This window comes from Perca flavescens, chromosome 17 (genome assembly GCF_004354835.1).
Source record: "Perca flavescens isolate YP-PL-M2 chromosome 17, PFLA_1.0, whole genome shotgun sequence".
In the NCBI taxonomy this organism is placed as follows: domain Eukaryota; kingdom Metazoa; phylum Chordata; class Actinopteri; order Perciformes; family Percidae; genus Perca; species Perca flavescens.
The window spans coordinates 30,898,175-30,910,589 of NC_041347.1; the positions used below are offsets into that span (position 1 = coordinate 30,898,175).

General features: G+C 40.2%; 1 protein-coding gene across 1 annotated transcript; it reads right to left on the reverse strand.

Moving 5' to 3' along the window:
• Nucleotides 1–9,359: 9,359 nt before the first annotated feature.
• On the reverse strand, nt 9,360–12,352 carry LOC114571777 (G-protein coupled receptor 4-like). The gene is made up of 3 exons (XM_028602970.1): nt 12,209–12,352; nt 10,014–10,201; nt 9,360–9,918 (listed from the first exon to the last, which is right to left on the reverse strand). The coding sequence occupies exons 1-3, from the start codon at nt 12,350–12,352 to the stop codon at nt 9,411–9,413; spliced, it is 840 nt and encodes a 279-aa protein (XP_028458771.1). The 3' UTR covers nt 9,360–9,410.
• Between the last annotated feature and the right edge of the window lie 63 nt (nt 12,353–12,415).

The following is a 12,415-nucleotide window of genomic DNA, read 5'->3' on the forward strand; positions in this document are numbered from 1 at the left end:
TGCCACCACCACGTAATGCGGTGTTATAAGTTCCTGATCGATTCACGGAATTCTGTAATACCAGGCTGGTTAGACACCACAAAAAACATGAAGTTGACTAGTGGGCACCAAGATAAGCCACACTCTATTTTACTTTCTTTGTTTTTTTTTTAGAACTGTGTCTACACATGCACACCGAGAACTCTTTCGACACATGCTCACCAAATGGTTTTTACTTCCTCATATCATCTCTATGACTAGGTACCTATTGCTGTTCTGCTGTTATTCAGCATTACAAGGATGATTCTTCAATGTCATTGTCAGTGTTCAAAGTTTGGAAACAGTTAAGAAAACTTAAGAAAGCAAAAGTGTCACATCTCATCCCTGTGTCAAGTTTCTGTGTTTAGTTGGGTTCATGTTTTCGGTTGGTTTTTCCATTTTTTGTTTTATTTTGTAGTCTGTCTGTTCTCTTATGTGTTGTCTTGTTGATCTTCCTGTTTTTTTGGTTTTCAAAAAAACATTTTCTTTGTGATTATCTGCTCCGCCCGGATGTCTTTCACCTGTTCACCAGCCTTTGTGTCACCTGCCCCTTCTTAACCCTTGTTTACTTGTGTATTTAGGCTCTGTGTTTTCTGTGTCTGTTGTTGGTTGATTGTCATTCGTCGTTCATCGTCTGTCTTTTGTGAAGAGTTCTGTCCTGTGTGTTACTGGGTTTTTGTGCTCCTGGATTTTTACATGTTCCTTCCAAGTTCTGTTTCTTTTGGATTATTATCTCCTGCTTAAATCTCTGTGTTTCATTAAATTATAGTTTGTTCTAACTGCTGCTTACTTATGCTTACACTTGTATGTAGTGTAGTTTATCTGTACACAAATTTAGTAAAACAAACTAAATTAGTTCTAGCGCCATTGATGCGGGCTGTTGAAAGTTTCATATAAATTATGTCAAGAAAGGTCAGAAGCCATTGCTTAATGCGTTTACCTGTGTGTTTTTTGCCCCCAACGGTGCCTTCCAGGCAGCGCTGCCTGGAAGGCACAGTTGGGAGGCACTGGTAATGGTTAGGGTTAGGGTTAGGGGGTTAGGGTTAGGGTTAAGGTTAGGGTTAGGTGCCTTGAAGGCAGCGGTCGTAGCGCTGCCTGGAAGGAGCAGTTGGGGGCAAAAAACACCATTGAGCGCTTAATGCTCAAGGTGTGTGGGGGCTTCCAGCGCACCGCCACCATTTTCTTTGCAGCCGTGAGCCCGGACTGAGCCAAGGACTATCCTTTTCTGACATTTAGAAATTTAGAGTGAAGAAGTGTCATTCAGCAGCAAAACGACGAATGTCGTCAGTTCTGAGGCAACATTTTGCCAGAACCGTATAACAGGGGGACACTCCTAAAACATATGAAGAAATGTGCCCATGGTCTTAAGCGAACATTGTGTGCATGAAGCATTAGCAATAATTTTTATCAGGCACAGCCTACGAGGGGTCAAATAAATCCTATGGACTAAATTATAGTGGATCTTCTGGTGGAGCTCTAGCTCTAGAAGCCAATTTGACATTATTTAATACTTTTAAAGTGCTTACCTCCTTATAACACAATAACAGTCACAATTTATAAAAAGTAAAAAGTCTTTGGATACATTTTTACTTCTTCCAACCATATTTTAAATTAAGAGTCAATGTAGATTACATTATGCAAAAATAATACCAAATAAAATGCCCTACTTTGCATCTGATTGGCTAGAACTTGTTTCATTGGTAGGTGGAAGTACAATGATTGGTTAAACCCAGCGCATCAAATACAAATCCCATGTGGCACCACGTCGGAGTACTTTAAGCCCTGTGGTACAATATTTCTGGGGTTTTAGTCAGTGGTGGAATGTAACTAAGTATATTTACTTAAAACATCTATAATATGACACAGGTGTGTCGGAGAGGTCCAAAGTTGCAAAGAGAAGAGTGATTGGTGCAGATTCAACGCCTACAAAGATGGCTTACATCAACAGTTAGGTGTCTTATTGGAAACCATATCAATAGAAGACAGAATCTGTGTTGTCTCTATGCTTTCTATTTACCTACATGTCTTCTTCTGTTTCTCCCCTTTCTCTCTCTCTCTCTCTCTCCCTCTTTCTCTGCCTACATGAAGCTGACTGTGGACATGTTGTCGTCATTCATACTGTTGAACTGCTGACGTCATTGCTGTCCATTCTGCAACAACACACAGTGGCCAAAAGCTTGTCTATGGACCCTTTCCTCATGACAACATACAGAACTAAGTCTGCAAGAGGACTCAACTTAAGAAATACACCAGACAGGATGTAGAGGGTCACGTCATATCTGTCATATTCTTTCAAAACGTGATGATTACGGGCAGGAACAGCAGCGTGTAAATAACCAGCACCAGGACCAACATTGCCACAATTCGTCGCTTTTCATCAGCAGGAACTGAGATGGAAGCAGACAGGGCTTTAAGGGTCCCAACCAGGAAGAATATGAGCGTTGGGAGGGGAAGGAGGAAGAATATGCAAGTGATAGTTATTGAAAAACCTGAAACATGCCAAAAGAAGAAAAAGAGAAGAGGAAAAACCCAGACCAGGGGCCTGTTACGCAAGGAAATGTTGCGTGAGGCAGGGTGAAATTTGCCATCGCAACATTCCTTGCAAAAGTTGGGATTTATAAAGAATTTCCATGCGTAAAAATGTGCCCAGTTTTCTACAACCAGAGACATATTTACTTTAGTAAAAATAGAAGTACCACAATGACAACCCTACTTAAGTTAAAGTAAAAAGTACCTGATTTTTAAGTATTAAAAGTAAAAATACTTGCATAACGATTATTCTCTTGTCTATATTATAATAATTAAAAGAAAAACAGTATGGGCTGTGGCATTTTAAGTGGATGAAGTACTCTGGATGCATAGCGCACAGCCTGCATGTGAGCACACTAAATTTGAGGTCTATCCATGAATTATAAAAATGGATATTTATATCCAACAAATAAATCTATTTAACCCTTGTGTGGTGTTCAGGTCTGTGTGACCCATTTTCAATGTTTGCTAAAAGAAAGATTATGCTATTTATTATTTCTTCTAATTCAAACTCATTGGCCTTGGCTCATTTTCTGTGAAGAACATAATCTGAACTGCTCTTCCTAAATATTTCTGCAGGGTCCAATCAGCTTCATGTACATTTTAACTATGGACTAGATTATTTTTGTAAATTCATAGGACATTAAAAGACTCAATCCCAGCCCCCTGACAACTCAGATCAAGATCCTTTACAGACAGACACATTACACAAATAGATTACAGTCATAATGTACGTACCAGAGAATAAAGAGCATAGATGGCCACGAGGGTCAAAGGAAGTCCGATACAGATGATTATGCATATGATGAATTGTGCTATATTATATTGTTTGCCGTAATCATGGCTCATGTCCAGTGATGTGTCATTAATGTAGACATCTCCCATTCTTCAGAAGGAAACCTGTTTACAGATCAGGTTATAAATCGAGGCATGAAACATGTTGTTTAATATCTACCTAACATTCTTGACATCACTAAAGCTGTGAGGAGCAAGTTCACACAAATACAGAATGCACATATATGATACCCACAAAACAAATCAGATCAAAAATATGTGCAGACGAGTTACTTTATTTCCTGCGTGAAGTGTGTGGAAATGGTGCAATGAAAATGTTGTACCACTTCCTGTTTCCACAAGAGTCGACCAGTACTGCCTGTTAATCTGCAGTTTTTTCTGAGCAGACGTCAATTTGTGCTTTTAAAATACTACACACATTTCCTGCTTTAAAGATATAACCTGGTTGATAACATCATCAAATATGTGTTTGGTTTCATCATGCTCTTGTCTAACATTTGTACTGAAAATGCTAAGCTTATTTGCTTAGAAATACCCTGAATACAACATGCAACAGTTATAGAAAGAACAAAAACAGACAGGCATTTCCAACGTGTAGGCATTCTACATCAAAAAGACGGACATAATCATAAAGAAATATGTAATTTTGACATACTTCCAATAATACTGTAACTTAAAATCTCAAGATACCAGTCCCCGCTCCATACTTGGTCCGTCTGACTGAGCTGCTGCTGTCCATGTATAATTTGCTCTGGCAGATACATCTGGTCCCCCTCCCATTCAGATTCCCAGCGGCCTGAGACGTGCCGGCCACTCAAAACCTTTCATCTGATATGGTGCGGGTTTAAGGCAATGGCTCATAGCACAAACTGGGCGGTGCTGATCAAATATGAATCAGGATGATGTTATTGTATTGCATACTGCTTTCCTAAAAGTTTTCAGAAACATTGTAGTGTACTGTTTAGCTGTAATTTGCTTTGTAATAAGTTTGTGACGAGGCCGCCATCTCTTTCCTGCTTATAAACCAACATCGCCCAGAAGTAACTATTAATTAGCCACCCAGTACAGGAAATAGAAAAAGACAAACAATTAAAGGTGCTCTAAGCAATGTCACACGTTTTTTAGGCTACAACTTTTTTTGTCACATACAGCAACCATCTCCTCACTATCTGCTAGCTGCCTGTCCCCTGAACACACTGTAAAAAAACCTGCACCATGAACCATAACAAACAGTGTTCCAGACAATTACCGACAATAAGGAGCTGGTTGAGCCATCACCGCAGCAGCATTAGCACGTAGGCTACTTCCACAATGCACGTTCATGACTCAACCGACTCCTTATTGTCGGTTATTGGCTGGAACGCTGTTTGTTATGGTTCGTGGTGCTGAGGCCTGTACTATGAAGCAACATCAACATGCCCTGGATTTCTTTAAGTCACCCGGCTTCACTAACCTTAAAAACCACGGTCCTGCATAAGCTGTGTCACGACGGTGGTTATCAACTAGTTCAATCAACCCAGGGTTTCCCAATCCATAAAAGAGGCTGTGTTTTTGCACAGCACGACCAATCGCAAACATCTACCAGAGCCGCATAAGAAGATAAGATAAGAAGAGCAAACTATAATTCTACATAAATATGAAGAACACAGACACAGTTTTGCAGGCAAAACACAATACAGTCGCTGCTTCCTAAAACAGGAAGGAAAGCTGGCAAAAAAAATAGGTAACGCTGTAAATGTGTAAATCACAAGGCTTATCAATATCACTTCCTTATCAGTCAGGCACAAGATCTGACCATATTTACGCTTGTGCTTTCCATAAACTGTCGTTACTTTAGCCTATTATTTCAGTTGCAACCCTGGCAGTGGAAGCGATCGTCCACATTGGCAACACATGGCTCAAGAAGCCGATAAATAGCTAATATGTAATTCCCTCCCATTAAAAGCTATATATCTCATAAAAATACCCATCAGGGAATGTTAACGGGGTTGTCGGTCTCTAAATGTTTTAACTTTTATGAGTGCATCTCCCTCTCTCTCTCTCTCTCTCTCTCTCTCTCTCTCTCTCTTCTCTCTCTCTCTCTCTCTGCGCACCGAGCTCCGCCTGATCTTGTAAGAACGGTGACGCTGTTATGAATCGATTGGTATCAATATTGATTGGTCGGTAGGCGGTGTTTTAACACCGGTTGATCTCTGATCTCCAACGTAACCTGCTCCCGACCAGGTTAGGCGTTCAGCATAAGTTATCACGGCGATTGAATCCGGTAACAAGTGATCCACCTTCGTGATACACAAAACCCTGGTTGAACCTGAAGTTACCTCTGTAACGCCAAAAATGTTGTAGCCTAAAAAACGCATTACATCGCTTAGAGCATCTTTAATATGGACCAGTTTCTCAGAAGATGTAGTTCTCTCAGGAGAAATGGATATCGGGCAGAAAAGGTGAAACAAGACACAGACTCAAGGGGTTATATTTAAAAAGGTGAGAAAACATTTATTATTTCATCTTGCACTTATCTTCTTTTTCTATTTATTTGTCTTGTTCTTAAAATACAATTTAACACAGAATAACAACAATATACAAATAAAACCACACAACACATGATAATAAATAAAATATCCTTTCCTATATGGTTTATCCTGGAATCCACCTGTCAGGTAAGTGCCTAGTGTATTTCCATTACCTTATTATATTTCAGATTTGAATGTTTTATTTAAATCCATTTTTGTCAGGCACTCATAAACTTGTTTTTTTCCCCCTTATTTTGTCTTTTACGAATTTATAAACAGTGTCTATTTGCACCCCAGGTACGAATAGCCTCGGCCACACAGCTGAGCTATTCACACCCTGTGACGTAACAACAAAAACACGTTCGCGTGTACCGAAAATATGGCCAAAATTCATCTTCCTTGACAGAAGATACTGGCATATTAAGAAAGTTTTGTCTCTAAAGTTTATAACAATTGAATTTCTGGCGGAAAATGGATACTACAGTTGCGCTTTCTGTCTTCAGTGAAAGCATACAACCGTTAGTTTGTTAGTTAGTACCTATTTTTTTTATACAGTTATTTATATGGTACAACAAGGGGTCAACAGTTGTACTACGTTCCATAAGAACTGCTACATGAGTGGTTAGAACAGTGAGCTATGGCCCAGGGGTCTATGGTTTGATTCCCCAGTGAAGAGATCTTATTTCTTTCATTTTGGATGCACTTTGATCATCAGAACAGGACAAGTGTGAGATTTTAAATCTGTGCGTTTTATAATGCTTCTTTAATCTGTTGAGGAGTACGGTCACAAATATGTGATCAGCTGCTGCTGGGCCCCTGGGAGTACAGTCACAAATATGTGATTAGAACATTAGCGCAGTATTATGTCATAAGGAAAAATGTTGAGAGATTTCCATTTTTTTTATTATATTGTGTGATCAATATCCCAGGGTAAATGCACAGGGGTGCAAATAGCATACATTGATATTTGTACCAGACAGGGTATTAATAGAAGACATTGCTGTGTGCACCAGCGGGGTAAGAATAGCATTTACTGCTAATTGTACCAGGGGTGCAAATAGCGTCACCCATTTATAAATCCTATTTTATAGTGCCCCTAATTTAACAAGTAGCTTCTTTAATTTTTCCTCCTTCAAATCAATTAAAATACCAACCAAAATATAAAAACAAATGAAAAGTTTCTTTGCGTCAGAAATCCACTAATATCACTCAGTCATTACCAAACTGTGATGCATAACATGACCATACATTCTATAACAAACCAACTTATGCTGTAAATAATAAGTATATAAAGAGGTTGATCAAAGAGCTCCATTCAATCAGTGTGTAAGTCCCTCTCAGACAGTGTTTTCTCTCCATCGACTGTATTCGGGGGAAAAAAAAAGGAAAAAGTCCTTGTGTGGGGGGAAAGTTAAAAAAGGTTTGTCCTACCACTCTTTACTGGACTTCAGTAACTCAACTTTCTCTCCTCCTACACTCCTACACCTCTCTCCAACAGAAGAAACGCTGGCTGAAGACTCTCCATGAAGACAAAGAGGAAGAAGAAGACCTGGCCTTGTATGCACAAAGCCAAGAAAATAATCACTATATAGTTCAATTGTTTCTTTAATTACAGTGTAAATAATAAAACATTCAACCATTACCTCGCATAAAACACTGGCCATATCCTTTTTGACACCCGACCCTCAGGCAGGCTTAGGGTCATGAGGGCGCAGACAAACCACATGAGAAATAGCTTTTTTCCCAGGGCCATAACTGAGCTGCCGAAAGGCTGAAAGGCTAAGCTAAGCTGGACTGGAACCAGTGTTGATAATGCACTGGTTTCCTTATTCTGGTTTTAATACTATTTTTTGTGTTTTCTTTTTTTCTTTACTCCATATTAATCTATTTATTGTTGCCGACACTGTCACTTTTTTATCTTTCTGTCATCATCGCTATGAACTGAACTTATCTTTTTCGTATCTTTTTGTATTTACAAACGTTGTTCCATTGTTGTTTTATTCTATGTTACATAATTTAACTCTACCTTTGCCTAACTATATTCATGGTACCTTGCACATGTGATTATGTATCTTTAAGGCATACTGTTTCTGCCTGTATCTATCTATCTATCTATCTATCTATCTATCTATCTATCTATCTATCTATCTATCTATCTATCAATCAATCAATCAATCAATCAATCAATCAATCTAGCTATCTAGCTATCTATCTACTGTATCTATCTATCTACTGTATCTATCTATCTATCTATCTATCTATCTATCTAAAAGGTAACTTCCCTAGAACACATTACTTTCACCCAGAAGCTGCCTCACTACAGTGTGCAAGCAAAACAATGGCTGAGTCAACTCACAGTAGTGGGCCACAAGCCTGCAGAAACTGCTATTTTTAATAATAATAATAATAATAATAATAATAATAATAATAATACGTTTATTTTATATAGCACCTTTTACAAACAAAGTCACAAAGTGCTTCACCTGACAAACTAGGATTGGTTTAGCCCAGCGAATTGGTTTTGCCCAGTGAATGAGATCAGTACAGTTATCAAATAAAATTTGTTTTGTTATTTATATATTCATATTTTATATAAACTTTTCCCACTATATTAATTTACAGTTTAGTTGACTATTTCACAGGGTTCTGGTAACCAGGGGTTACAGGGCCTTTTTTATTCTAACACTGGGGGGCACCAAATAATAAATCTTACATATCAAAGACCTTTAGGCTATTAGAGGTGTGTGTTTTGGGGGGGTGTTACAGCTTTACCAGTGATAAGGGTTTCACTGTGAGGATTGTTTCTTACTTGATCTACCCATCTTTAAACTCTTTATCTTTTAACTGTCTCACATAGTCACAACCGGTCACCAAGTGTAATAATGATAGACTTTAAAGGTGCCGTAGCTAGGATTGTGAAGATCCAGGACTTAGCCAAAACATTTGAACATCGACAACTTCTCAGCCCCTCCCCCCTTTTCTGCTAAAGCCCAAAATGGTCTCCTAAGACCCTCCCCTCACAAGGGAGAATGAATGTGTGTGAATGAGCAGTGATTGACACACAGTTAGACACCCCCCCTGGCCCTTATTGGTGCATCTGAACAGGGAGAGGTGGATTTTTGCAAATCGTAATACAGGCTGTAGGTGGTGACAGAGGAGCCAGATTTGTTTTTTAAATGACCTGCTTCATGTAGTTCTACTGGAAAACAGGGTCAGTTTCAGCAAATATGACAGTCTTACCTACTGAACCTTTAACAAATGTCAATCAAATATGCTGTTATTAGGTTGCTAGTCTAGTTAAAGAAATCACAGTGAAGCTGAGCAAGTTTACAAAAACATTTCCCAGTGAGCAGAACTCCCACAGCATGAAGACAATACTTCCTTGTTTGAACAATTAGGTGTCTTATTAAAAACCATATCCGTAGAAGAGAGAATCTTTCTTGCCTCTATCCTTTTTCATTGGCCTACATGTCTCCTTCTGTTTCTCCCCTTTCTCTCTCTCTCTCTCTCCCTCTTTCTCTGCCTACATGACGCTGACTGTGGACATGTTGTCATCATTCATACTGTTGAACTGCTGACATCATTGCTGTCCATTCTGCAACAACACACAGAGGCCAAAAGCTTGTCTATGGCCCCTTTCCTCATGAAAACATACAGAACTAAGTCTGCAAGAGGACTCACCCTGATAGAAAAATAAGGCAGGCTGTTCATGTTAGTAACACATCTCTCTCCCTCTTTCAGACAGAAAATCATTGGGTGCAGGAACAGAAGCGTGTAAATAAGCAGCACCAGGACCAACATTGCCACAATTCGTCGTTTTTCGTCAGCGTGAACTGAGATGGAAGCAGACAGGGCTTTAAGGGTCCCAACCAGGAAGAATATGAGCAGTGGGAGGGGAAGGAAGAAAAATATGCAATAAATAATTACTGAAAGATTTGGAGTATCCAAAAATAAAGAAGAGAAGCAATAGACAAGAGGAAGAGTCCAGACCAGGACACAGACCACCACGGAGATCTTGATGGATCGTCTGAAGCGGTACCACAGTGGGCAGGCGATGACCAAATACCTGTAATACAAGATGTAAGACACAGCTTCAGAATGATGTAGTAATACAATGGTCAGACACAGAAGTAGATACACACATTCTGGATAGACAGATACCTTTCCAGGGAGATGCACACCATGAAGCAAACACTGGCCACCAGACTGGAGAAGTAAATACTATACACAATGTCAGTTTTGTGATAGTCCTCGGGTTTTGCCACAAAACCGATCATGCAGCAGAACTGAATGAGGTCGGAAATGAGAAGGTTGATGACGTAGATCGGAGCAACATGATCCTTTCGCACCTGCAGGAAAACATTGGTTAAAGTAAAGAAAGTAGTTGTAAACATTTTCTGAACTCCTCCTCCAAAATATGTCTGCAGGGTCCAATCAGCTTCATGTACATTTTGGGCCCTTTTTTAACGATCTGAAACGCAAGTATCAAACGTGAAACGCAAGTAGCTTTGTGGACAGATCTGCCCGATGCAAATCTAAAATGGGTTGGTCTGAAGTAGCTGGGTGTGGTTTGGGCGTAACGTGCAATAAATCAAACGTCATCTCACATTCCCTTTAAGAGCATGCGTGCTTGTTCCATGGCTGATTGCTATTATGACGGCAGATTTGCCTGGCGCACGCCAGCGGGAGCTGTCCGGGATGCGGCAAAGTAATAAATGCCCGTCTTGACCGGGCGGCGATGTTGCTGCTCCTCTCGGGCGCATCTCCTCAAGTCTGGAGAGGATTGCTGCAGCCATGGAGCGTGGGCCTCCAAACGCACCACCTGCTCCTGTTGCCCCTTCCTCCTCCCCCCACTCCATCTCCGTCCACCCGCTCCACCAGGAGCGCATCGCGCATTGCCACTCCCAGACCAGATCCCGCCGGAGTGTCCAATCCCGCCGTAGTTCAACATCATGTCTCCTTAAGTCCTCTAATATTTCCTCTTTTATGTCATCAACACATCCATGATTCATGGAAATGTTGTGTAAAACACAACAAGCCACAAAGAATGCTGCGACTTTTTGAGGACTGTACTGTAAAGTGCCTCCTGACCTATCCAAACATTTTCAGTAATATTTTTCTTTGTAATTATGTATGGTTTGCAAAAATGGGAACTGCTGCGTCCGTGTAGATGAGAGAAGCAAAGTATATGCACGTTGTGAGCACGCTATATTATGGCCAAGCATGCGCCCCTAAAATAGCATCTGAATAACGCGCAACTGACTTTAGACTAGCACTACTGACTTTAGACTAGCGCCACTGACTTTAGACTAGCACTACTGACTTTAGACTAGCGCCACTGACTTTAGACTAGCACTACTGACTTTAGACTAGCGCCACTGACTTTAGACTAGCACTACTGACTTTAGACTAGCACTACTGACTTTAGACTAGCACTACTGACTTTAGACTAGCGCCACTGACTTTAGACCAGGTTTTTCCTGGTCTGTGGCGGAATTGTTTTCTGAAACTGCAAAATAGTTTGTGCCTGAACACACCTCCTCTTTTTGCTGAACCGCCCCCGGGAGGGCAAATACATTCCCTAATTTACTGACGTGCGTCTGTGGATGGAAAAGTCCGCTGTGCGTCGGGTGCAAAATAGGAATGATACATGCGTCGGTGTACAAAGGCAATTGCGCTGAGTGCAAGATAGGGCCCTTTGAGTTTGGAGTTAATTAGAGACCAATAGACCGGCCGGTGACCGGAATTGGCTGGTTTTCACGTGCTCGGCCATGCACGTGACCGGCAGGTCAGGATCTGTACATGTAGGGAACCTCGTGAATTAACCTGCAACATGTCAGCTGTTTGGAAATTCTTCAGCGTGTGTGCAGAAGATAACAAGTTTGCAATATGCAACACCTGCAAGGAAAAAGTACGGCGTGGAGGGACGACACCAAAAACCTAAATCACATTTTTTTTGTTGGATATTTGATGTGAAAAGAAGGAAATGGTTCTAACATTGCACTTTAGTTGTGTGTGAATTTCCCACACCAGGAGTAATTTATATAGTTCTATTTTATAGTGATCCATTATCTGTTCAAAACATTTTCTATGTTCTGTGCAAAATGTTCTATTAAAGAAAAGATAGAAAATAAATATTTGTGTGTGCTGTAAAGTGGTTAGAAAAAATGAAATCGGAATCGGCTAAAATCGGAATCGGCCTAGAAAGTTGTAATCGGTGCATCTCTCTAGAGTTAATTATTCCCGTATATGTATAGGTCATTTCAAGACTCAATCCCAGCCCTCTGACAACTCAGATCAAGATCCTTTACAGACAGAGACTTTACACAAATAGATCTCAGTCATAATGTACGTACCAGAGAATAAAGAGCATAGATGGCCACGAGGGTCAAAGGAAGTCCGATACTAATGATTATGCATGTCACCACATTTATGATGAATGTTTCTCGTATATAGTCGTCATAGAAGGTATTGATGTGATGTGGCATTAATGTAGACATCTTCGATTCTTCAGAGTGAAACCTGTTTAAGACATCAGGTTATAAAACGAGGCATGAAACATG

Bases quoted from the DNA above. Each gene is read 5' to 3' on its own strand.
- LOC114571777 (XM_028602970.1), bottom strand. From the start codon at position 12,352: ATGTCTACATTAATGCCACATCACATCAATACCTTCTATGACGACTAT. The intron at 10,202-12,208 runs GTACGTACATTA...GTTTTCCTGCAG, and splicing joins TCTATGCTCTTTATTCTCTG to GTGCGAAAGGATCATGTTGC. The intron at 9,919-10,013 runs GTATCTGTCTAT...CTTGTATTACAG, and splicing joins GTGTGCATCTCCCTGGAAAG to GTATTTGGTCATCGCCTGCC.